The sequence below is a fragment of the Equus asinus genome, chromosome 24, assembly GCF_041296235.1.
Source record: "Equus asinus isolate D_3611 breed Donkey chromosome 24, EquAss-T2T_v2, whole genome shotgun sequence".
Classification (NCBI taxonomy): domain Eukaryota; kingdom Metazoa; phylum Chordata; class Mammalia; order Perissodactyla; family Equidae; genus Equus; species Equus asinus.
This window is the reverse complement of record NC_091813.1, coordinates 37,658,458-37,686,176: the sequence shown is the minus strand read 5'-3', so window position 1 is coordinate 37,686,176 and position 27,719 is coordinate 37,658,458. Positions and strand designations below refer to the sequence as shown.

The following is a 27,719-nucleotide window of genomic DNA, read 5'->3' as shown; positions in this document are numbered from 1 at the left end:
AGGGAAAGGATGGGCAAGTGCTTTCGTCTCTCTCAATGTTAGTGGCAGTAGTACTACAGTATTTGAAGCCTGTACTTGGGAGTCTGTAGAACGCATTTTGAAGGAATATTATAGTAGTACCCACAAACAAGTGTTTTTTGTTTGTTTCCTTTTCCTTTCTCCAACCATAGCCAGTGCATTATAAAAAAAACTTAATGGGTAGAAAGTGAGTCAGGAGAATTTTTCAACAGTGGTAGCAATTGCATTTTAGCTAGTTGGTTTCTTTTTTCTCTTGTGTAGGTCAATTTGTTGAGTTTGATTACCTCTCTCCCCTCCTCCCAACGATAAATATCATCTTGTTTTGTTTCAGTTTCAGGTTTCTCATTGTATGGATCACTGATTGAATAATAGATGGCTCTACCTCGTCTCACTGGAGCCCTGCGCTCCTTTTCAAATGTCACCAAACAAGATAATTATAATGAAGAAGTGGCTGACTTAAAGGTAAATTTTTTTAGATGAAAACCATTGTAAATATAGAATATAGGCAGACATTTGACATTCTTTTTCTCTATTCTGTGTGCTTAAAATAGTAAGTCTTATCTTGTTTGGTGTTATACTGAGAAGGGGTATGGGTATACTGATGTTTCCTATGGGAATACTTATCTTAAGCACTTATGACTGTATTGTCAAAGAGAATAATCAGAATTATGATATTGAATTCTTTAATTTTTCTTTTGCTAAGGTTCCTACCACAGGTATTTTTGTAATTTAATCCAAGAATTTGCCTCTGGATCATTTAAGTTTTTAGGTCTTTGGTAAAAATTTTATCAAATCCAGAAACAGCGTCTGTACCATAATATGGGAAATATGAATATTAATCTCTTAAATTCAGTGGCTGGTCTCATAATTGACATCTCTCTGGTCCTTATAATTGGTTCTGGACTTTATAGGCTTGAAGGTATATGAACTGTGTATATGAAGGAATGACCCATATAATATAATATATGAAGGAACTGGCCCTATGCTGTTTTTTAAAAAACAGCAGTCACTTTACTGACTCCTTATTTGACTCTGTCGTAGGATATTATCATCATTTCCTAGTAGGTTGGAATTTTATTGCTTGAAGTCCTTATGCAATTTTACAATTAATAGCTTCACTTACTAGGAAGAAAAGATTTGAAGTAGTCTTTAGATAGATTTTTCCTCTAACAGTGATAGAGAATTTTGCTACACATGAAACAGTTAACCTTTTTTACAATGGGAGCTCTTTTGCATTTTCCATAGCAATTAAGATAAGGATGTATCTATACAATTAATTAATATTGTATCTTAAACTTGTTACTACATTTCCTCTACTAAGGTCCTTTACAGGTTATTTTATGTTAGAGATACAACTGAAGATTTTAAAATTTGAAAGGGAGTAAGGACTACATGCTTTTCCCATTTCATTTCATTCATTCTTGTAGGCTTTTAAACTTTTTTTCCTGAGGAAAGAAAGTGGCAGATATAACGAGTCTCATTTTAATACAGCTTTTTATCTTGGGAAATTTTCAACATATACAGAACAGAGGGAAAAGTAAGATGATCCTTTATGTACCTATGACCCATTGTAACAACTTAATTCAACTTGTCGCCAGTCTTATTTCATATCTACATTTGCCCATTTTCCTCCCCCTAAATCTTGATTAATTAGCTCCGTTTTAAATTAGAACTGAGGGGGCTGGCCCCTTGGCTGACTGATTAAGTTCATGCACCCCAACTTCCACAGCCAAGGATTTCACTGGTTCGGATCCTCGGTGTGGACCTAGCAGCACTCCTCAAGCCATGCCGAGGCAGCGTCCCACATAGCACAACTAGAAGGACCTACAACCAAATACAACTATGTACTGGGGGGCTTTGGGGAGAAGGGAAAAAAAAGATTGGCAACAGATGTTAGCTCAGGTGCCAGTCTTTAAAAAAAAAAAGTTAGAACTGAGGCAGGGAAGTAATAGTGAATTATGCAGCATCATCAGTACAACCAAGAGTAAAATTAGTTTTTATCTGACCTACTACTTTTTCATTTGGTCAGAAGGCTTTGTGAAGTTTAATCTATGGATCAAGGCCAGTGGTGTTAAGTAAAATTTTTATTGCTTTCTGTGGTCAGTTCTTGAGAATGAGGAAAAGAAAGAAAAGAGTGTGGATAGATGAGAGCTCTTAGATGCCTAACCTGTTCTAGGATCATAATTAGGAAAGCAATGCTGATTTGAATATAGTGAACCCATCATAGGAATCTAATTTTCTTTAAATGCCTTTCATCAAAAAGTATCGCATAAAGGTCTTGTATACAATATGGTCTAAGCTATGTTAAAAACAAGCAGAAAAGTGTAAAAGATGTACATGGGATGTTACCAATTGTTATTATCTAGATGTTGGACTTTATGCTTTTTACTTTGCTGTATGAAAATAATTTCATGATGAGTATTCATTGTGATTAAAATGATAAAAGAAAAAGGAAACTTTTATTAAACATATCTTTTAAACAAATGAGATTCTTTTAAATCACATTAAATAAAGCTCCTTCTGGGAGCTGTAAATTTGGATGTGAATAGATACAATTTTGAATTCTTGTGGGTAGTGCCAAGCTGTATAATGGGATGTAAAATAGATGCAATAAGTAGTGGATTTGAGAAAACCTTTAACCAATATGTCTCTTTATTATGCTGTTTCAGATGAAGCGGTCTAAACTTCATGAACAAATTGTAGGTTTGGACCTGACGTGGAAGAAGATAGTAAAATTTTTGAATGAAAAACTGGAGACAAGTGAAATGCAAAGTGTAAATGAAGACTTAAAAGATATATTGCAGGCTGCAAAGCAAATAGGTATAGTTTTGTTTTGTGTTTTTTTAAAGAACCACTAAGGTTCAAAAGTAGTTTTCTTTTAAACTATATATTATATAGTGAGAGGCTAACATTTCCTGGCAAGTATTCATAATTATGAACGTTTTATCTATCAAGGAGCATAGGATAGAGTCAGGGAGGTAGAAGGAAAGTAGTAATTATAATACAGTCAAACATGAGGGATTTATAGGAATTTAGAGTTTGAAAACCAGTCTTGATTGAAATAAGGGTCAGATAAATTAAAAATTTAGTGTAACTTGCAGGAACCTTAAAAGGCATAATCTCTTATAGATGCCCACGTAGCACATAGTGAGGGACAGCACTAAAGCTGAACTTTGCTTTATTTCTTGTCACACACTAACATTCTCATCAATTAATTATATTTGAAAGAAATTATAATTAGAGATTGTAAGACTATGTGCTTAACACAGGTTACTTTCCCAAGGTTGAAAACAAAACAAGTCAAATGACTATTTGGTAGTACATCTGAGTTTGTTCATTGAAATTCATCATCTCATTCTAGACTCTTATAACTAAAACGCATAGTTAATACTACTATAGTTCTAAATTTCCAAATTCAGGTTTTCTGCCTCCAAAAAGTTCAAACTCATGCTCTGGCTCTGTGTGATCTGGCCTCCACCTTTCTTTCTGGCCACAAGTCATGGTCGCCCTCGCTAACTTTGTTTCAGACACATGGACTTTTCTCGCTTCCTCAAACCCACTAACTTGCTGCCTGTTTTGGGGGTCTTTGTACATGCTCATCCCTGTGCTGAGAATGTTTGTCTGTCTAATCTTAGAGTGGGTAGATCCTTTCTTGTTATGCTGAACTCAGCTAAAAAATTACTTCCTTAATGAGACCTTCGCTGACCATCCAATCTCAAGTTGTTACCCAATCAATCTTTATCTTATAACCCTCTGTAACATTTTCTCCACAACATTTATTGTTATCTGATATTTTGCTTGTTTGTTTATTGCTTGTGTTTTGCTACTAGGATGTAAGTTTAATGAGAATAGGATCTTATTTTTCTTGTTCTGTCTCCATCCCCAGTGCTTAGTATGGTGCTTGGCATATTTTAGGGTCTTAATGAAGGTTTACTTGATAAATAAATGAAAAAGCTTTCTCAGGTGATTTCTTGGTAGAGGGAAAATGTAGATCTATACTTTTCCATATGCTGGTCAGCAATTTTCTTCCCTACACTAACTTTGGAGGGTGTTCTATCTCATATACTTGAAGACTTCTGATTTATGATCATCAAATCTTTAAAGTTATTTTTTAAGTATTTTGACTTTGATTATCCTTTAATTATCATTGTTTCATAGTATAGTATAATATTGAATGTCCTCACTGTTTTAAGTTGTGAGAATACAAAATAAATGTCATATACGTTTCTGTAGTTAGATGATCTTCTGAAGTTCAAGAGCTTTAGTCAGAGTTGAGTTTGCTTAAGCCTACGGGAAACAGAGCACACTTTGGTGAGATTTGTGATAGCATTTGGCATAGAATCACACTTTATATTTTAAGAATGTAGAGGCAGTTAGATACTTTGGAAAATGGTAGCAAAAATTCAGTGTCTCCAGTGTAGATCACCTTGACTAGGATCCTAACCCTTACGGGCTTCACTGTCTTTATTTCTAAGATGTTAGGGCCACCAGGGGGGTGGTCTGACTAAAGTGCTTTTCAAAAACTGTAGAGAGTTTCCTTCCTCTTCCATTTTAAAAATGCCTTAGAATACCTAGCAAAAACAGTAATAAAATATTAAACTTATTTAGTACCATGGCTAAGTTGTTTCTTTATGTAAGTGATGTAGAAATTAAGATTTTTAAAAAATAAATTATCCTTTAGACTACTTCCCCGAATATCTTTGACCAGTCAAAAATCATTGTTTGAAACACCAGTCATTAAAAATAATCCTAGGAGTTTTGCCTATTGGCAAAATATCTGATTCATACTCAGGGACTAATCTGTTGATGTGTGTAAGGATTGATTATTTTGAGATGTAATGTCTCAAAAGAATATTTTCATGATAGATAAAATCTTAAGGTTGGATTTAGGCAAATGCTTTGTTATACCTACTTTGTAATACTGTGTTTAAGTTGAATAACTATTAGCTTTAGTGAAACTAATAGTTGGCCAGTAGTCGGCCACTCTTTCTGAATGAAAATACTGCTGACTGGAAATGTAATTAAAACTAGCAGCTTTGAAAAGATTAGTCTCACAGGAGAAATGTCTTTGTGATTTCTCTTATACCATTTTTTTAGCACAGGTAATTTTGGTGTAATTGTATTGAAAAGGTAGAACAAGAGAATAAAGAAAAAAGAGCAATCACTTACATTTCAATTGATTGTAATATAATAGTATGAGGTACTTGTTTAAGACCATGTGTATTGACTAGTCAGAGTAATAGGTATTTTAAGCTGGGGGGACATCAGGGAACATCTTGTCTAATCCATTCATTTTGTATGTGAAGAAACAGGGCCCATGAAGGTTAGTGAATCCCAGGTGAAGGTAGGCCTAGACCCAAATTCTGAAATAGAAAACATGGTGGAAATTCTAGATTCTTTCCTTTCCTTGTAGTCAGAGGTCATGTCCTGTCAAGTGTACGTTTTAGCTATTCTTGAACTCCCTCCCTCTATGTATTTGCCATCACCCTAGTTTAGGCTTTTACCATCTCATGTCTGCACTACTGCAGTAGCCCCTTGCCTCAGCCTTCCTTTCTTATTCAACTTCTTCGCTGTCACTAGACTGATCTTTGTAAAAAACAAAGCTCATTTTTATTCCCAGCTTACTCTTTAGACCAGATTCCTTAGAATGGACATAAGAAAAGCTCCTTTATGAATTGAAACAGTTTACCCTTTCATCTCCTTGCTGTTTTATCACATGAAACCTTTACTCCTAATATATGCAGTGTTTACTCTCTTCATTTTCTGAACAGTGCTATTTTTTTCTGTTGTTTGTGTGTTAAAAAATAAATTTCCCTATTGTGTTCAACTGGTGAAATGCTTTCTCATCTCTGAAGAAATGACTTAAGCTTTATTTGTGTCTTCTATTATTCCATTCTAATCTTAGTAGACATTATTCCATTAGACTGTCATCTCTTACGTACTTTTTTAGAATACTGTCTCAATATTTGATAATTATTTACTTCTGTTCCCTTCCTGACGGGCTGTGAGTGCCTTGATGATACAGGGATTCCAGGAATCACAGCATCTTTGTATCCCAGTGCCTCATATGGTACAAGGGATACAGTAGATTGTTCAATAAATAAATGAAGTATTGAGAATCCAACTAAAAGTTTTCTATTTTCTTTACTACCTCTGATGCTGACAATGTCTTACAAGTGGCAGAGATTTTTTGTTGTTATTTTGAAGTATTTTTTTCCTTTCAGATTTACATTCAATATTTTTCCATACCTTTTACAATTTTATTCTCCTTTCAAGATTATTTTAATAATAAAGCTTAGCTTTAGGAACAAAGTAATGTAAATAGTATTACTTGGGGCTGGCCCAGTGGCTTAGTGGTTAAGTTCGTTTGCTTCGCTTTGGTAACCTGGGGTACGCTGGTTTGGATTCCAGGCGTGGACCTCCACACTGCTCATCAAGCCGTGCTGTGGCAGGTGTCCCACATACAAAATAGAGGACGATGGGCACAGATGTTAGCTCTGCGACAATCTTCTTCAAGCAAAAAGAGGAAGATTGGCAACAGATGTTAGTTCAGGGCCAGTCCTCCTCACCAAAAAAAAATAGTATTACTGGTCCTTAATGTTAGTTTATCCAAATCCTCGTTGTAGACATAGTTATCTTCTCCATGGATCTTGAAGGATAAGCATAGTCATATTAACCTGTATTCTGTTGGCGATGAAATTTTGTTAGTACATTTTATGTGTTCTAAATAAAAACATTTTTGAAAGTAAAGAGGTCAAGATTGAGCGTGGCAATCAATAAAATGCATCATGTATTAGGCATGTATCTCTGTAGCTTAGTGTTTTAAATGTTCATTTCAGGAGGCTGATCAGATTTTCACAGTGTCAAGAATGAGGGTCAAGAATGGTGGGAAGGTCAGTAGAGAGACGCGACAGTTCCTGATCAGCTCCATGACTGAGTCTCCCAGGGCCAGAACAGAATGAGCTAATGATTTTACTCTGGTCTGGATACCAATCAGGATTCAGCCAGAACTGAGCTAGGTTTTTTCAGTATTCAAATTATTTTGCCACACAAAGTTCTGTTTGTTTTGCCTTCTCTAATTTATAGCCTCTGCCTTATTTGGATTTTGACATTTTATGCATTTTATGTTTAATAACTTTGTCTTTAAGAAAAGTATGAATCAAAAGTTAGGTTGGATGGGAGTGACTTACAAAGTGTGGTTTAGGGAATTTCGGAATCCATTATGTTTTTGAGTTCTCAAAGAAATAAGATTTGACTATAAAAAAGTGAGAAATCAAAACCAAGGGTGGAAAGCAGTTTATAACGCAATGATAGAAAAGGAGGTATAAAAAGATATTAGCAGGATCTGGCAAGTCTGTCTATGGAAGTAACAGTAGACATTTAGAATAATAAAGATCTGTTGTGTATTGGATGTGGTAGGACTTTTTCAGGAGTATTAGTGAAAAATAGCTATCTTGAAAATTGCAGATACCAAAAAAGTTCAGCGTTCCACTTCCCTTTAATTGGCAGACAAGGTAATTTGGAACAACTCTCTGCTGAGAATAACTAGAAAAACTGTGAAATATGAAATGTGACTGCATCAGAGTACTACTAAAGCAATGAAGAATTATGGGGCCAAGATCTAGAAGCAGAAGTAAACCCAGAAAATGTGATCCTGGCATTTGGGCCACTTTTTCCTAGAGGTGACTGACCATTCCAGAAGAGGAACCCAGCGGGGAAGAGGAGGATGAGAACATGAGCAGAGCTTTGACAGCTTCAGAGGACTAAGATGACAAAAATGACTAAAATGGACAAAAGAGAAAATAGAAAATCTGAATCTTTTACTATTAAAGAAATTCAATCTGTGTTTAAAAACCTTCACACAAAGATTATATACCTTGACTGCTTTACTGGGAAATACAATATAATGTCATTTTAAAAAGATATGAGGATACTATTGTAGATTAAAGGGTGTTACAGGAATATAAAAATCATGTTCAGTGTACTATCTTTGATTGAGTCCTGGATGAGAAAAAAAATGATAAAGCTGTTTGGGGGCCATTGTAAAAATTTGAATATGTGCTGTGTATCATTAGGTAATATTAAATCTTAGGTGAGATAATGGTGGTGTGGCTATGTAAGAGTATGTCCTAAAGCTCGGGAGATGCATACTGCCATGTTTGTAGGGAAGTGTCATGAAGACTGCAATACACTGTCAAAGAGTCAGTAAAAAAAAAACATACACATGAGATGTGTGTGCGAGAGAGAACGCAAGCACATGTGAGGTCATAAATGTTAATTATTGCATTAATAAATAGGGAAAAACAGTGTAATTCATATAAAGTAATAAAGTCTTAAAAGTCACATGCTTAGTAGATGAAGAAGAAGCATTTTATGAATATCTAAATCCAATTAAGATAAAAAATTTCAGCAAACTAGGAATAGAAGGTAACTTCTCTAATTTGATAAAAGAGTATAAAAAAACCTACGTCAGACATCATATTTAATGATGCAGTGTTGAAAAAGCTTCTCTGAGATAGGGAATTAGACAAGAATGCCTGTCACCACTTCTGTTTCTCACTGGACTAAAGGTCCTTGCTAATATAATAAGGCAAGAGAAAGAAAGAAGGGGTGTAAAGATTAAAAAAAAGCTACCATTATTTACATGACTATATCTTTAGAAAATGAAGTTAGCAAGGTCAATATAGAAATCAATTCTACTTACAAACAGCAAGTTAAAAAAATGCCATTTACAGAAACATTAAAAATTATCAAATACCTAGAAGTAAATTTAACAAAAGATGAGCAGATTTCCTCATGGAAAACTAAAATATTATTGAGAGAAATTAAAGAAGATCTAAATAAATGGAGAGATATACAAAGGACTGGAACACTTAGTATTATAAAGATATCCTTTTTATCCAAATTGATCTACACATTCATTGCGATCCCAGTCCAAATCTCAACAGATTTGTCCTTGAGGGTGTGTGGAAATTGACAGAATAATCTGAAAGTTATATGTAAATTCAAAGGCAAAGACCAACCAAGTCAACCTTGAAAAATAGAGAGGACTAACTTATTCTACCAGATATGAAGACTTATTATAAAGATCAGTAATTTAGACAGTACAGTGTTGGTCCAAGGATAGACAGATAAACCAGTGGGATGGATTAGAGTCTGAAAACTGACTCATGGATATTAGGACACTTGATTTATCATGAGGGCCCGGGTAGTGAGACATGGCTGTGTTTTCAGAACATGATGCTGGGTCAACTGCACATACATAGGAAAAAAATGTACAGATAATTCTAAGCAGATTATAAAATGAAACATGAAGCTCAAAATAATAAAACTTGTAAAATATAAAAGAATATCTTCCTGATCTTTGAATATGGAAAAATTTATTAAACAGAAAACAGAAAGTACACATAAAGGGAATGATTGGTAAATTGGGCTCCATTAAAACTGATACTCTTTTTTTCTTTTTTTGAGAAAGATTAGCCCTGAACTGACATCCACGGCCACTTCTCTTTTTGCTCAGGAAGATTGGCCCTGAGCTAACATCTGTGCCCATCTTCCTCTATTTTATATGTAGGACAGCATGGCTTGATAAGCGGTGCATGGGTCTGTGCCCAGGATCTGAACTGGCGAACTCTGGACCACTGAAGTGGAGTGCGCAAACTTAACTGCTATGCCACTGGGCTGGCCCCAAAACGGATACTTTGTATTTTGAGAGTAAAAAGGCGGGTCTTAGAGTGGGAGAATATAGCTTCAACATATATAACCAAAAAGAGAGCTTGTTTCTACATTAAATAAGAGCTACAAATCGATAAAAAAAAGGACAGATAATCCTGTATAAAAATGAGCAAGAGCCTTGAACAAGCACTTTGCTGAAGAGAATTGAATGGCCAATAAACATGAAGAGGTGCCCAACTTAAATAGTAGTCAGGGAGACGCCACTACATGCCTGACCAAATGGTTAAAATTAAAAAGACTGACATACCAAATGTTGGTCAGACTCAAGAATGTGAAACAAGAATTCTCATCCACTGCTGGTAGAATTTAAATTGGTAGGACTGCTTAGAATAACTGTTTGGTAGCATCTACTGTGCTTGGACAAGAGAAATTTTAAATCTTGGTGCCTATTATCTAGCAACACGTACATAAATGTTCAGTAAAAATGCCAGCACACGTACACAAAAGACACGTGTGTCCATGGCAACATTATTTGTAATAGCCTTAAAGTGGAAACAACCCAATTCACTGTTAAATAGTGGCATAGATAAATTATCATATGTAGACTATCTTATAGCAATAACAAACTACAGCTCCATGTAACGTTGGAAGTGAATCTCATAATGTTGACTGAAAGAATCCAAACACAAAAGAACAGATAGTTTGATTTTTATTTGTATAAAATTGAAAATTAGGCATGACTAATCTTAGAAGTTGGGAGAGTGGTTACTTTTGAGGAAGGGAATAATGGAGTGGATATGAAAGAAGTTTCTGGGGAGCTGATAATGTTCTGTTTCTGGAAGAAGTTATCCAAATAATACAGGTGTGTTCATTTTGTGGTAATTCTTTGAGCTGTATGTGTACTGTATGTATTCTTGTTATATTCAAAAAACAAGTAAAAATTATAGCTTTTTATACTAACAATTGTCATGAAATATTTTATACTGGTAAAAATAAAAAAATAATATAACAAATACCTGTGTAGTCACCATTCAGCGTAATTCAGCTCAGATATCAAAACCTACAATGACAAAGAGACCAAGTGGGTGTATTTGTTTTACCTGACAAATTCCCTCCTTAGGGTTCAGCAGCTTAATAATGTTAGGGCTGGAGACTGCTCACGGCTCGGACTTTTCTTCATGTTTGTTGCCTTTTGTTCACCATGTCTTCTCCACCTCTAGTCATCTGTGTGCTAGATGTTTCTTCTTTAATTTTTTTTAAAGTAGATTACGTTGCTAGATTTTCTGACACTTAACCATCTTTGTACTCCTGGAATAAACTCTACTTGCTTATACTTTGTTTTTAGATAAATGGATGGATCCAGTAAGCTAATATTTTCTTTAGAATATTTGCAACAATATTTTTTTGTACCATCTTTTTTGTTTTCGGTTTTAAGTTTCCATAAAATTATTTTCCTACAGCTTAGGCTAATTTCAAGTTTTCAGTTAATATATGTGGTACAAATTTAGTTCTCTTATTTACTAGTGGGTAGCTAATTAATATCACTAAACCTATTTCCTCATCTATAATATAGTGATGGTGATTCTTACTTGTATAGTAGTTGTGATGTGAAGCAGTACTACAAAGTGCCTAGAGTGCAGCCTGGTAAATGACTATCAGTCAATAATTTTATTTAAAACCTAGATGTGCCGGTAGCCATTGGTAAACAAATAGTTCTTTGTCATTAAATGTTATTGATAGATGTATATGCCTAGTGATATGGTGATACTAAAAGGGCAGGAACTCTCCTTGGGTAAGTCAGGAGGAAATTCATAGAAAAGGAAACTTGGGGACAGAATTAGATTTTGTTTGTATGTTTCAGGGTCAGAGATATTATATTTATGTCCATTTCACAAGAGAAATTAGAAAATAAAAGAGCTGAGTGACTTAATGAAAATCATAGATGACTTTGCTAATGTATCCGTTGTGTAAATAGGCAGTTCAGATTAGTTGGGGATATGGCAAACAGCTATAAATCGAATGGATATTGGAGCAATCACAATGGAAATATTTTCCTAATGGGAACAGGATCAACTCTTCACAGTTTGCTTTAGTTTATCAGTATATTATTCTTCATTTACAAATCAATTATGGTTCCTTAAGCTTAAGAAAATTTACACTGCATTCCCTTAGTAGAGGCATTTTTAAGGTTGCAGATAATTTTCTTTATAGTATTAGCAAGTACTAAGCATCTGATAAATAGATGCGGCAGTGAAGTGTATCCAGTCACGTGCCACATCGTGATGTTTTGGTCAGTGACAGACTGCATATACGACAGTGGTCCCATAAGAGTACTACCATATAGCCTGGGTGATATCGCTCAACGATGCATTTCTCAGAACGTATCCCTGTTGTTAAGCGACACGTGACTGTACTTTGTCATCTTTTTTTTTGATGTTTTTCCTTGGGCATTAAAAAAATAAAAAATGCTAAGTAAATCTCATGAGCTATGTGATTTGTTCAGAGGCACAGTTTATTGCATTTGTGTTGCTCAAAATAATGGTTTTATTATCAGAAGCTTTTGTATAAAATCTGATTGAAGCTTTTATGTTAGCTATTTGGTTGCTTGGGAAGTCAAGTTGTAATTTAATGCAGGATTTTTTCGTTCTAGAAATGGTAATATGTGACTGCATGCTGATTTAAAGTCTACACCATAGATGCATTTCACCTTTTGTAATGAATATATGTAAAATTAAATGCCTGGCTTCAAAACATGGGGAAGTGCCTTGGACTCTTTTTTAATCCCTTGAACTGCCACTCTTTTTCTCCACCAAATATGTTTCTCTGTTTGCTTTCCTTTAATTATTTGCTCAGCCTGAAGGCAATAATTTCCATATAAGTGTAGGAATAATATGAACATGTAAGCAACTCCTTCAGATTACTATATTTAATATTTCTTGAATACTTTGCCCACTTAATGCAAGGTTTTGCTGGAGGTGCTTTGATGCACAGTTACACCCTAAAAAAATGAAGCTCATTTTATTAAATTTCATTACTTAGGCAATATTAAATTTATATCACATAAATTGTTCAGTTTATTCCTCAAGAAGCCATATGGTAAATGCTTATCTCCATTACATCATGTTTGTTTGGTAATTTGGTAATTATTTCAAAGATGGCGTAATGCAAAAAGAGAAAAAAAAGATGATCCTGGCTCTTGTAGACTTAGTGTGTTATTTAGCTTCTCTGTATCTGAGTTTCTCAGTCAAATGAGGAAAATACTTGCAAGATTCGTGTGACGGTTTTGGATGCTGTACTTGTTTAAAAAGTACACTAACAGGCACTGCAGGTGAATATGTAGAGGGAAAAAAATGACAGGATAGTATATGTTTAAATTGAATCATTTTTGTGTTTTTTTATGTGTAATGCTGACCTAGAAAAGTTGCTGGTACAAATATTTTACATATTGGTAAAAGAAATCATCATCATCACAATCAGTTTAAAAAATCAGTTAGCTAATCTCTATTCAAATATAACGTTCATAGCAGTTTGCCTGCCTTGCTATGTCTAACAAATGGAATGAGCTTGAGTTGACGCTGATGTAGGGTTATAATATTATATTTACAGTTGCAGATCAAGTGTCGGGTAAAATGGACACTTCAGGTATGGACCTAGCATGAAAAAACCGACTACTTTGAACAGTGCAATATTAACATATAAGCATAAAAGATATTTGTAAAATATTTTCTACTGAACAATGAAGAAGATTTAACTGGTTAAGGAACTCATTTGTTGACAACTTCTAAATTGAGTATTTAGCAGCTAAGGATGCAAGCAGTTGATGGATATTTTTATTCAATTTTCAATTAAAATTTCCTACTCAAGTAGGATAGTCAAGTGGTTAGGGATCTAGAGTAGCTTCCTTAAAGGTCTGGAGCTCTTGTTGCATTCAAACTTTGGCCAGTTGATTATTTAGTGTATATTTTATTCTTTACTGAGACTTTATCTTGAGGGCAAAACTAAACTTAAAATATCTAAATTTCTCTCAGAAAGATTAGCACAGTCAGTGATGTGAAACAGAAAAAGTTTGAAGAATTGGGAGCAAGTTTTAATTGACCAAAGAGCTTCAGCCTAATAAGTAATCATTTAAAAGATTACTCAATACTAAATTGTACATAAAATATAAAGGGAAACGAAGAAGAAAGATTATTTGTGAACAAGATCCTCACTGTTAATCTAACATGATCAATTTTGGATATGGTCTAAGAAAACAAGAACACACTCCCTCATTACAAATTGCCCCTCGAGAGGTGCCGCGCGCGCCTTCCGAGGCCTCCGCGCTCCCTTCGCCGTGGCCAGTGCTTGTGCACTGGTCCAGCCCGCTGACCGAGCCGCGGAGCAGCGCTTAGGTTTCTCAGGGTTCCCCTTCTCACTCCGCTTTTGTCGAGGGGAGGTTTGACAAGTCCGACATCATTTCATTCATTCTTTTCAGATGTTTTCTCTGTTTTACAAACACCATTCATGTATTTCAGTCACCAAAAGATCTGAGTGCTGGCTTCGTGGGTGGCTGTACTTGCAAAGTGGCGTGGCTCCTTTGTCGCTGCCCTGCCTGGGGCTCCAGTCTCTGCTCCAATGCTGGGCATTCTTCTCATCCGGGGTCGCCTAACAGCCAATCCTCTGCCATCACGTGCCAATGGCTCGCTGGTGCACGTGTCTGGGCTCCGCGGGTTTTGGAGGAGAGGGGGGCAGAAGCGCGTGGGTGGTTGCCGGAAAGCGGCAAGAATGGATGTCTTCGCATGTTTGACATCCCAGGAAAGTTCATTGTTTTCAGAATGCGGTAGCTTCTTTCCCTGTCGGATGGCCAACAATGACAACAAATGCTGTTTGCTAGTGCGTTTCAACAGTTGAAACTCCAGAGTCCTGGGTAGCCTGGTGTAGAGATTCGCTTTTGAGAAATGGCTTTGTGGTGTGAACACGTGTCCATTTTTAGCAGTCCAGTTGAAAGATGTGGTGGAATAAGTTGTGCAGAAGGAGAGTTAATAGTTAGGCTAGGGTGTTAAAATTTATGAAGCATCATTATCCACCTAAGCTTAAAACTTTTTAAAGTAGTTCTATGTTATTGAAATTTATAGATGTAAGTCAATGTTCATTTAAAATTTGAAACCCTGAAAAAAAATTTTTTTGATCTTTGTAGATGTTTCCATGAGTCTGCAGTTATTTTTGTTCAAAAGTGAACTCATAATTTCTCCTGCTTACTGTATTGTGGAGGTTATTTTATGGCAAGATATGTGGATCCACTGCATTATATTTAATGAAGGCTATATATGGCTGTAACATAATTTAGCCAGTGACCCACAAATGAGTATTTGTTAATTCCACTTCTGGTAATAAGTTAAGGTTATTATTCCATTTGTTACTTTATTTCCTAAGGTGATTTATTTGTTTTTTATTTGGTAAATGAGAATTAGACATGAATTTAGTTTCTAGGAATTTACAGTAGATTAGTGTAGTGTAGTGGAAAGACGTTCATTTAGGAGTTTTTGAAATCTGCTTTGAATCTTGTTTAATAGCTAAGTAACTATTTGATCTCTCCCAAATTATTTGACTCTGGTCTCCACTTTAGCATCTGATAGTTTTGTTAGGAAGAATTGGGATAATTTAGTGTGAGAGTTCTTAGTAAGTTGCTTAAGAAAAATCCCAAGGTGCAGAATGATAATATCTTTACGAAAGAATACATATTTACAGTGTTAGAGAATAAGTTTGTAAATGTGAATTCCATTTTTTCTCAAACTATAGTATTCCCAACCCTGTTGAATTATGTGTAGATTATCACAGTCCCTAAATTGTCCAACACCTAAGTTCTCCAAGCATCATGTATAGAATGAATAACTAGAATGTACATAAATGCTATTCAGTTAGTTAATTTAAAAGCATTATTTAATTTATAGCAGATTTTTGACATGTATTTTCCTAAATGCTAAAAGAATATGCCAGATGGTGTTTTTTAAAATTTTTTAATCTTAAAAGACTTCATACTTGAAGAAATTGGAAATAATAGGCATGCATTGTAAAATTGATTATCTTCATTCATATAAACTGTCAGTCTTCTACACATGTGTAAACATGTACAATAAAAAGTTATCGAGACAATGTGGTGTAGTGTAAAAACACTAGTCTGTTGTCATAGAGGCCTGGGTTCAGTTTAATTCAACAAATCTCTGTTGAACACCTATTTGGGGCTTGGTACAGTGAGAATTTACAATAATGTACACAATATTGTACTCACCTTGAAGAGGCAGTTGAGCTGGGTTCTGAAACATGAGTGGGATTTGAAGAATCAGAGGCCTGGGGGAAGGTTACATAAAGGCACGGAAATAGGCATAGTGTAAGACAGGACCTGGTGTTTGGATGTTAAGAAATTCTTGTTGGCTGGAGCAGGAAATGTGTAATAGCCAGTAAGCCTGGAAAAAAAGGATGGGGTCAGCTTTTGGTGTGACTTGAAAACAAAGTATAGGAGTTTGGATTGAATTACCGAGTTATAGTAAGCTGTTCAAGATTTGTGACTATTGATAAGATTTGAGCTGTGGTTTCAGGAAGATACTAGTGGTAATTAGATTACTAACTTTACCAGTATTACTTTTGGTAAGTCACGTTGACTTTTGGGACGTTCTGAAGATTGAAATTCCTTATTTCTGCCCTAAGAATATTCTTTGACTTCTATGACACAAGTACAGGTTTTTTCCTTCTTTTATTGGAGAAAATCAGATATGAGAAATTAATGCCTTAAAGAAATTAGGAGCTATTCCTTTACTTCCTCTGACTTTGGTAAGGAGTTTACTTTTGGTTTCTTAAACAGCAGATTTTTTTTTTTATGTTTTATAATATGGCTAAGTTTATTTTAAAAGGTTCTATTTAGGTTCATCCTTTATGGTATTAAGTGTGTTTGAATGAAAACTATGTAAATCTACTTGCCGTCTCAGATTTACAGGAAAAGTTGGAAAGTTACAGATCTCTGAGGTTTCCTTCCAGCTCCAAAGTCTATAATTCAGATTTTTTTGCACCTTGTTTTAGTTTAACTAGCTCATCAAATTAGTACTTAAATTTGGTTTTAAATAAGTTTTAGCTAGTGCCTCAAATTGTTTTTAGGAATAGTTAAAGGGTTGTTATTAGGTAGTTTTTGTGCTTAGCTATAGAATAATTATTGATAATGCTTTATTTGATACAGTTCTTTGAGAATTTGGGAATGGACTTAAAGGGATTTTTCTGCTCCTATATTGGTTATCTGTATCGGTGCGTGTTCAGTTTTGGATTTGCTCAGAAGAATATTGGTGGGAGTTTTTTGAAAATGGTAACTTGAACCATGATTCATTTGAACTAATATTGTTTCTTTTGTCTTTGCATAGTTGGAATGGATAATGGGAAAGAAGTGATTGAAAGTGCGGCTGCATTTCTCTTCCAGACATTTCACTTGAAGGACTGTGTTGGTCACAAGGAGACGAAGGCTATCAAACAGATGTTTGGTCCCTTCCCATCGTCATCTGCCACTGCAGCTTGTAATGCTACTAATCGAATTACTTCTCATTTTCATCAAGACAGTCTTACAGCTCTTGTCCAGATGACAAAAGAGGAAAATGGTGATAGAGTTTTATTTGGTAAAAATTTAGCATTTTCATTTGACATGCATGATTTGGACTACTTTGACGAACTGCCAATAAATGGTGAATCTCAGAAAACTATAAGCCTAGATTACAAGAAGTTTATGAATGAACATTTTCAAGAGCATTCTACCCCAGGGCTCAAGCCTGTGGAAAAAACAAATGACTCCTTTTTGTGGTGTGAAGTTGAGAAGTACTTAAATGCAACTTTAAATGAAATGGCTGAAGCAACAAGAATAGAAGATCTTTGCTGTACTTTATATGATATGCTTGCTTCTGTTAAAAGTGGTGATGAACTTCAGAATGAGGTATAGTTGAAGTTATTGCAGTTTTATGTTAATGTGAACTATCTTAATGAAAAGCCTTTTATGGGTGGCTAGCAAAGAAAGTACTTCTTTAATGTTGTGCTACAGTTGTCAACTATGTAGCCGAATAGTTTTGCATAGTAGGCATGTATAGGTCTTTGAACAGCAGAAGAGTCAGAGGGCAATAGTTAAGGTGTCCACGTGTCCTGGTTACTGGCACAATCCTGGTTGAATCTGTCGTTACGTTGTAACAATTAGTAGTACCCCTTCTCCCAAAAGTGTATAGGTTTGAATGATAAATTATATGTCTACTCTAGTAATCACTGTTAACGTTTGTGCAGCATTTTATATTTCTAAGAGTTCTTTGATGAAAATACAATACACTTCAAACTATTAGAAATTTTACCTATGTATTAAGTGACTTACTGATTTATAAAAATATTTTTGACTAGTTGCTACGTTTGAAAGAAAAACCTTTGAAAAACAGACTGCTCTAGAAATAATTAGGCTCTTTTATATTACTTGTTCAGTAAAGAATTATCTTTACAAGTTTTTATATCACACACAGGAAAACATTATTTTACTTCCTTTCTGTGCCACGATTTGGCTATGTTATTCAAAATGATGAATAATTCCTACTGTCACATGAAAAGTTTATCTTGAAGGGTTTAGTCTTACTCTCAGTACTGTTATCATATTCTTTTCCTGGTAGAAATTTAAAATAATGTCAACCCAATTTTAATGCTGGATAAATTGAATGAGTAACGTATTTGATGAAGGATTAGGAGAGGTGGCATGCTGTTGTAGAAAGGGCACAGGCTTTGAAATCAGATTTTCCTTTCCACTTACTGGTATTGAGACTTTAGGTAATTGAATTTCCCAGAGGCTGATTGTTGGACTATCTCAAGGGGATATGAATATGAAGATTACAGATTTGGTATAAGGCTTAAATGAGATATCATATGTGAAATGGTAAGTAGCATTTGGTAGCTGTGGTTATTTTTGTCATTATTATTATTGGAATTAAGAATTTTTAAATCACACAGAGTATCAGTCAGGAATACAGGAAAAAATGCTAGTTATTTTTTTTCAGGGAAAAATTTATTTAGGGCAGTTGTTGAATAGGTATTGGTGGACTATACACATGGTAGTGTTGGGTATTATGCTGATTAACTTTAGTTTGGAAGTGAGGTATCCTATTGTTAATTCTGTGATCAGTCTCATTTACCTTTAATATTTTACACTTGGTTTAATTTATATCAGATATCGTCCACATTCATAACATTCTGAAAATGATAATGTAAAAATTTATAATAAATTTATAATTTATAAAGAAAAATTTAATGATATTTGCTGTCATAATTGAATACGTAGCAGTTTCCCTATTATGATTGTAGTAAACTAAAACTTATAAATATCAAACTAATGGAAATTTTTATTTTCTGAGTGAGCCATAAAACTATTCTTTTTACTTCTGAATATCTAGCGTGAGGTTTGTATTTTTAGTTCCTCACCACAATTTTTATGTGTGTAACCAAATATGATTGTCGGAGGGAGGATGTTTTTTAGTTCTCAGGATTTTTTGATAAATCTGCCTCATTGCAAGGTCAAACTGAATTCATGCATCCATCCATTCATCATATATTTATTGTATGCTTACTCTGTATTAGGTACATTGCTAGTTACTGGACATAAAAGGATGAATAAGATAGCAGCCTTGTTCTTGCGGAATTAATTGTTTTGTAGGAGGAGAGATGTCAATCGATAAATGTACCCAAATACCATAGGTGTTAGGATAGTATATACAAAGAAAATGAGGGCATTAGAGAACCAGTCATAGATTCTGTAGAGGAGTTAGAATGGTACGAAAAGTTTTCATAGAGGAGGTTAAGCTTGAGCCAAGTCTTAAAATATGGCTAGATTTAACTTCAAGTGGACCAGAAATGCAGGGAGCATATTTTGGGTGTGAGAAAAAACATGGTGTGTTTAGAGAGTTGCAGTCTGTACAGTGAGGGTGCAGGATGCAGAGAGGGTGTGGTGAGAGACAAAGGTGGGCAGATGGATTAGGGCCAAGTAAGGTAAGGTCTTGTACACCTTATTGAGGTGAATTATAGGCCACTCTAATGCTGGTAGATACACTCTGCAGGGTCTGGTTCAATGATTTTTCAACCAGGGTTTAATGGACAGTTTAACATGTAAGTGAATATTTCTCATTCTGCCAATGGCTTGAGTAGTAGAGCTTTAAATGGTTCATCCCCTCACCATTTTGATTTTTCTATCGGTGAATGAAAATAAACAACCCTCATGGTAGTTTTTTGTTTTACAGCATAGACTGTTCATACTTTATATATTAGATCTCTTTCTGTACAATTGTATTGTGTTACAGCAGATTTTCTGTATAATTTTGAAGTAATGCTTCAATAGAAAAATGTTTCGATACAATCACTCTTGACCACTATTATTTTCATTTTAGGGTGTGCTGTATCTTGTGTTGTCTGTTTACTTTTAAATCCCTCACTTAAGCCTGGAACTAATGTAATCAGTTTATGTGATGGCATAGTTAATTTCCATTTCTTTTTGAGCTTGTTGTTGCCTCTGTGGAATAGGAATATTTAAATAACCACACTGTATGCTGTTGCTCCAGAAATTTAGCAGACCATAGGAACACATTTTTACATGTAACTTAAACGAGGTAATAAAAAGCTACGTCTATGCTGAAGGTATTTTTGCTTAACATATTTCCCAGTTCTGAATTTAGTTTAGTGACCTAATGACTGATGATAAAGCTATTTTTAAAGGCTAGCTATTTAAAGTCTTTTTTTCCAAAGACCTTTATGTTATTGTTGAACTAGTGTTGGAAGCATAATAAAAAGTGTATGCATATGGGGATATTTACCACAAAGATGGTGCGGGAGAGGTTCTAGTCGTAAACGTGTGGAGAGCAGTAATCCTAATGACAGTGGTAACGATGGCTACATTTGAGTGCCTCCTGCATGACCCATAAGGCCTTCTGTGAAGTGCTTTATGTGCCTCACTTCCCTTAACCCTTACAGCAGTGCTTTGAGGTAGGCAGTGCTGGAGTAAAAAGTGTTAGAAATGCCAGGCGCTGAAAAGGTTACACTCTGAGGCACTTCTCCTCCTCTGCCATAAGTGATTTAACAACATCAACGAAATAGATAAGATAAGAAAGTCTCATAGAATTTCATTTTTGCCGTAGCTAAGTTGATGTCAAACATTGAATTTTTTTAGAAACGTTTTTCTCATTTTTTGGTACCTCTACTTGGCTGGTACCTTAAGGAAATGCTTGCTGGAGGTAGGTATTTTATGGAGATGTTGGGAAATTTGCCTAAGGTTACAGAATAAGTAGTGGATCCAGGATTTAAGTTCCAACATTCTGACTCCAGTGTGTACTTTTTTTGCCAAGAAGTAGATCTGCATTTTCTTATATTTGGTGCTTTGAAACATCAAGCATTTTAAATACTTTGAGGCATCTTTGGCATTTGCTCTTAATTTGCAGTTTGTTTAGAAACGATGCCTTTCCCTTTTGGAGAATTCCAGAGAAGGAATTGGCTGAAATAAGAGAATGGATGAAACCTTGAGACCCTGTTAAAGATGAGTTTTAATATTTCTTCAGGAAATTACAGTGATGTGCCACATAACAAGGTTTCCATCAGCGATGGACCACATATATCATGGTGGTCCCATAAGATTAGTACCGTATAGCCCAGGTGTGTAGTAGTCTATACCATCTAGGTTTGTGTGTGTACACTCTGTGATGTCCATACGATGATGAAATGGTCTAATGATGCATTTCTCAGAACGTCTCCCTGTCATTAGGTGACACATGACTGTAGTTACATTTAAAGTACTTCTATGTTCTTGTGGGTGTTGAATTAATAAAACAGCCCACTTCTTCGGTTTCCCAATACCATCTTCTTTTTCTTCCCTTTCACCTCTAAGTTTTCTATTCTATGGACTTTTCTTCCTCTATCTTCTGAGTCCTAGTAATTTTTCTGCTAAAGCTATAGTCATCGGTAAGCCTTAGAATTTGATTGGGCTAGAGAATTTTTAAGGTTCTTTGTACTCTTGAGATTTATTTATTTTTAAAACTATTTATTGAAGTTAGTATATTTTAACCACCAGATTTGAACATCGCTTATTTTCTTTTTTTCCCCTATTTTTGTTTTTTTGCTGAGGAAGATTCACCCTGAGCTAACATCTGTTGCCAATCTTCCTCTTTTTGCTTGGGGAAGATTCTCCCAGAGCTAACATCTGTGCCAGTCTTCCTCTATTTTGTATGTGGGTCGCTGCCACAGGTGGCCATTGACGAGTGGTATAGGTCCCTGCCCGAGAACTGAACCTGGGCTGCCAAAGTGGAACACGGCAAATTTAACCACTAGGCCATGGGGCTGGTCCTGCATCTTATTTTCTTCATCAGGACTTGTCTATTGTTGGTAAAGACATCTTCATGCTGCTGCTGTTCCATAACCAGAATTACAGCAATAGGTTTTTTTTTCCTATTGGGATCATATTGTTAATGAACTTTCCACGGAAACTTTCTCCCTAGGAAATAGTAGTATTAGTAGCAGCAAAACTACCATGTTTTGAGTGCCTAGTGTGTGTGGATGTGGACCAGGCTATCTCCCTTGACATAACCAGTTTCTTCACAGTCTTGCAAGGTAGGGGTGGTATCCTCCGTATAAAGAGGAAAAAAACCTGAGGCCCAATTGTTTCCTAAAGTCAGAAAGGGAGACATTGGTAGAAATTCTGGGATTTTTTTCTCAGCATAGGCCTGCAGTTCCTATCCATATGCCGTCAGAGTTTTTGAAGAGAAGGGCATTAACTGACAAGACTCTCTGAAGAAATTTTTTATTTTTAATAAAGCCAGGTCAAATTCTGTCTCTGTTTGCTCACCTGTTGTTTAACAGGGACAAGTTACTAAGCCTTGTGAACCTCAGTTCCCTAATTTGTAAAATATTTGCGTTACAATGTTGCTGTGAGGTTGTGTGAAATAGTATATGGGAAGTGCTTAGTAATGTTTCACAAACTGTAGGCTCTCAGATGTTAGTTTCTTGCCTTCCACATTAATGAGCATCATATATTTGCACATATCAAAGTTTTATTAGAAAATATACCTTATGGATCAGTAAATAAATTTTTATCTAGATGTTTCATATAAGATGTTTCAAATAATTAATAAAATGATGCTTAAAGGCTAGATCTTAATTCAGAGAATTATTATTTTACTACTTTTGTTTTTTCTGTTTTGCTTTTTTTAAGTCTCACTATCCTAAAGAAAATCTTTTGAATTCAGTTTTTGATGTGAGTTCTGATTTTAATAGCCTTTGGTAAAATAGAAAAGGTGTCAATAAAAAAAGACTTGAGAATATTGGAGATATAATGGAGATGTACTGGAGTATACCTATCTCTTGGTATTATTTCACTATTAAATGCTGTTTGCAGAGTTATTAATGCTGGTGTAAATATTGATGGAGTTATTGTGTAATCAGTTCTTAGAAGAAGTGAATTTTGAGTTGTATTGATAAGGGCATAATTTGCTTTTGTGCAGATGGAGCTCATTCTTTGTATCATTTGTGATTTGACATTTGCTGTTAGCATTATCTCTTGACTACGCAGATGGTGTTACTTGAGCCATGCAAGTTCATTTCTGAACCTAATACTGTTCCAGATATGTGCCTCATTCTAAGAAGTAGGAATTATTTGGTTATATTGTCTTCTGAGGGAAGACTATGTATTTTTAGTACTTACATGTATCATAAATGATTCTAGCATTCTTTGAAATTTTGATGTAGAAATTAGCATGGTTTAATACAATGGTTCTCAGACTTTTTGTTCTCAAAACTTCTTACACTCTTAAAAATTACTGAGAACCTCAGAGAGCTTTTCTTTATGTTGTTTATCAATGTTTTATTGATACTTATTGTATTAGAAATTGTAACAAAAATTTTAATATATTAAATGATTTAATAAGCTTATTAAATCATTTTAAATAATACTAAATCTATTATGTTAATATAAGTAAAATTTTTTGTGAAAAATAACTTTTCTAAAATAAAAAATATATAGTGAAAAGTAGCATTGTATTACATTTTTCAAATCATTTTAGTATCTAACTTTATGGAAGACAGCTGGATTCCCATATGCACTTCTGCCTTCAGTCTGTTCTGATAGCACACATTATGTAGCTTCTGCAAAACTCCACTTTGTACTTGAGGGAGGATGAGAATGAAAGATGCAAATAATATTGTAGTATTATTATGCAAATGATTTTGACCTCATGGACCTCCTGACCACACTTTGAGAAACACTCACTTAACATGTATGTTGCAGTTTGGCAAGGAGCGTATAGTGATGTTTTTCGTACCTAGAATAGGATATTTAAAGTCCTATGCTGAATCATTCACATTAGTGCTTTATGAAAAGGTGCTATACATTGTTTTTGGTAGTCTTAGCATTGCTGAACGGTAAGGGAGGACACCAACATCAGCCAGATTGGAATTAAAAGAGTCTCTTCAACTATGAGGACCAAATATGTATTGCCTTTTTTTTTTTGCTGTTTCCTAGTTTTTTTTAATTGAGATATAATTGACATATATCATTATGTTAGTTTCAGGTGAACTGTGTTGCTTTTTCTGTAGTCTTCCCACCAAATAATCAGAAGAGCCCCTCCTCATCCCCCAAGTCTGAATAGAGAGCCATAATTGAATAAAATTATACTTTTAAGACCTAGAGGATGTTTAGAATCATATAATTTCCCCACCCCATATAGTGTTTGTATTTCTGGTGCTTTATCCAAATCTAGACCATATAGTGAGGTCTACTTACTCTAATGAAGAGTTTCCTTTTTTCAGAAGGCATCTTATCCCTTCCTTGGTTAGTTCTCTTGTAACTTGCTTTTATTTTGCTCAACTGATGCTCCTATTACGTCTGAAATTTAGCCCTGTATCTGTACAGAGGGGCACAAAGCCGTAGACATCTACTCTTTTACGTGACTATGTTTTAGACGTGATGGCAGTTATATTTTCTTTTCCTTAGTCTTTGTTTTAAGTGTAAAACTCCATCAGGTTTCCTCTATGTTGACATTAATCCGTTATCAACACAATTTGGATACAGTGTTCAGTGCTGCATAGATCTAACAGTAGTGACATAGGACGCTTTTCATCTTGTTTTTGAAGATACCAACCTTTCAGTTGCTTTGCCAAGTTAACAACTAACCTAATAATCTCATAGGAAAAAGAATTAAGATTATTTTGTCCTGACTTGACTTGATCAATCCTGTTCTTTGTTTTATTACATTACCATGTGTTGATGTTAAATTTACACTTAAGTAATTTTCACAATCCATCATTTTTATCATTTCTTTTTTCCTTTTTTATATTGGGGAATTTTGCCTTCATCTGGCACTTCCGTTTCTCTTCATTATTTCTCAGAGATAGCAGTGATTCTGAGATCAAATCTGAGCGGTTCCTGAACCTTGGGATATGATGCATTAGAGTGTCAATACCTGAACTTATTTGAAGAGGCTGGGAGATTCCTTACTACTTTCTCCCTTACCATAGGTGGCATTCAGTGTTTATGATATTTGTTCTGCTCTTTCCTGTTTTAAGCTAATATTCTCTGTAGGAGAAGATGCAAGCAAAGTGATAATGGACTGCTTCTCCTGTCTTATCCAAGGAAAAGAATATGTCCTGGTTTTATTTCCTTGCTTCAAACATTGGTAAAAGAACTCTTTTTATTATTTCTCTCTTTTATATGTGCCTAGACTTCCTTTTTAGTTATTTAACCTTATAGACACTACTATTTTAGGTTATAAGAACATATATGTGCAACTATATTTGTTTTATTATGATTTTGCTACCGTATTTTCTTCCATGTTCCTCTTAATTTTTTCTGTGTAGCCATAAGTTTACTGTGTAGCCATAGTGTTTTGTTAGAATCCACTCAATTTTTTTCTCATATTTTTTTCCAGGATTGTGGTGGAAATTTCAGTTTTTTATGCCATTTCATTTTTTAATGCCATTTCATTTTTTAATGCCACTTATTTTTTTACACAACTTTATTTTTCTTATTTTAAAGATACATCATTATGGAAAATTTAGAACAAACTTATACAACAAAGTGCAGGAATTCTGTCATCTGTTATCTTACTACTATCCAGCCATAGCCACTGTAAATATTTTGGAGTGTGTATATATATATATATATATTTGAATGTAAATACTTAAAACAATGGGTCATACAGTATATACAATTTTGAACTTGCTTTTTGTTACTCAACACTTCCATGCATGTTCTTGTGAGAGTATTCTATTGTGTAATAATTTTGTCCCCTTCTCTGTTTGACACTGTTTGTTCATTCTCTAATGTGTGACAAGTACTCTTAGGTTTTGAGAGACAGAAAGGTAATCTAACGAAGTTTAATCAATCCACTCCCATTATCTTGCTTTTTCTTTTTAAAGATTGGCCCGGAGCTCACATCTGTTGCTAACCATTCCCCCCCACCTCAAATCCCCCCAGTACATAGTGGTATATTCTAGTTGTAGGTCCTTCATGTTGTGCTATGTGGGCTTCTGCCTCAGCATGGCTTGATGAACCGTGCTAGATCCACACCCAGGATCTGAACCAGTGAAACCGTGGGCCACTGAAGCAGAGTGCACAAACTTAACCACTTGGCCGTGGGACCAGCCCCTATCTTGCTTTCTTGAGTCTCCTCTTGGAACTTTCATACATATATTTAAAAGGCAGTGGGCAGGAAGATTGTGTTTGATGTAATGAATGTTGTTATGACTAATTTGGAGGAACACATGAATTTTATATATTGAGAGATCTGTGATGTATTGATATGGGAAAGAAATAAGATAAATACATTTTATTAGTAAAATAAAGGAGAAATTTCTGTTTTAATAGTATTTGAGATGAATAAAAAACATTTTGGATAATGTTTTCATCGTCAGTTTGTAAACATAAATAAGTATGATTATTAGATTTAGAAATTGCTGGTAAGCGTTCATTTAAATATTTAAAATTTAATACATTAATTTTGTTCAGCTTTGTATATATACATGTGTGCACACACACATGTTGGCTGTGGATTTGTTTTCTTTAAGGCAGTTAAAATGAGCATGTTCTCTTTCTAAGAATAAAGGAAGCTTTCAATTTGTCATGTACACGAAAATGTGAAATAAGCTTTTAAATACCCAGTGGTACCTAGCTTTAACCTTACTTACTATACATCTAACTAATTGTAGTAGGTGGTGAATAAATAATGCTCACTTTCCAAGAACTTTTAATTAAGTTGTAAATGACCTTAGTTTTTGCTTTGTTGAATTTTGTTAGATTAAGTACCTGTAAATAATGAGCATTAGTTATTCTGGAAATATAATTTATCTAATTCTCTATAATGCAGCAACAATTTGCGTAGCACATTTTTCTTGAGAGAAAAATAAATGCTGAATAAATTCTGCCCTGATTTTCATGGTCATTTTCTTATGTTATTTGAGATTTTATTTTGAATGTATGAATATTTAATAATTTTTATGCCACCGACCAAAGAATAATTTACAATATAAATAATATAGGTATAAATAATATAATAAGTTATAAATCATACACTCTGCTTTATATAATTATTCTAAGGCTCAGTTCCACATGGACTGTTAATTTACAACTTTTTCAGAGTTACTCAACTTTTAGCATTTTCTTTTATCATACTTAATTATTCTTGGTTTTTGATACCCACATCTTTTTCACTTCACATTGCAAATATAAAATTGCTACTTATAGCAAAGAAAGGCATTCCCTAAATTGAATATAGGGGTTTTTTTGGATGCTATTCTTACTATAATATATAATGCATGCAGTTTATTACATGAAGTAGAGGTGTAGATACAAATTCATATCATTGTATAATTAAAAAAGGAAATCCATGAGTTTTCTTTAGTTAGATTTCTGAGAATCAGAATGCCTCTTTGCCTTGAGGCTTTAATTGGATAGACACTGGTGCATTTTATGGTTTTTCCATCCTCCTCCTATGCTTAGAATCCCAGCCTGAGTAAAGAATTTGTAA

General features: G+C 34.6%; 1 protein-coding gene across 1 annotated transcript in view; it reads left to right on the top strand.

Annotated features, from left to right (window-relative positions):
• Window positions 1-27,719, top strand: part of ASCC3 (activating signal cointegrator 1 complex subunit 3) — a 322,615-nt gene that overhangs the window by 16,083 nt on the left and 278,813 nt on the right. The window contains exons 2-4 of the mRNA XM_014841095.3: window positions 350-480; window positions 2,688-2,838; window positions 17,076-17,635. Coding sequence (XP_014696581.3) covers window positions 391-480; window positions 2,688-2,838; window positions 17,076-17,635 — 801 coding nt within the window. The 5' untranslated portion in view covers window positions 350-390. The remainder of the gene's footprint in view (window positions 1-349; window positions 481-2,687; window positions 2,839-17,075; window positions 17,636-27,719) is intronic.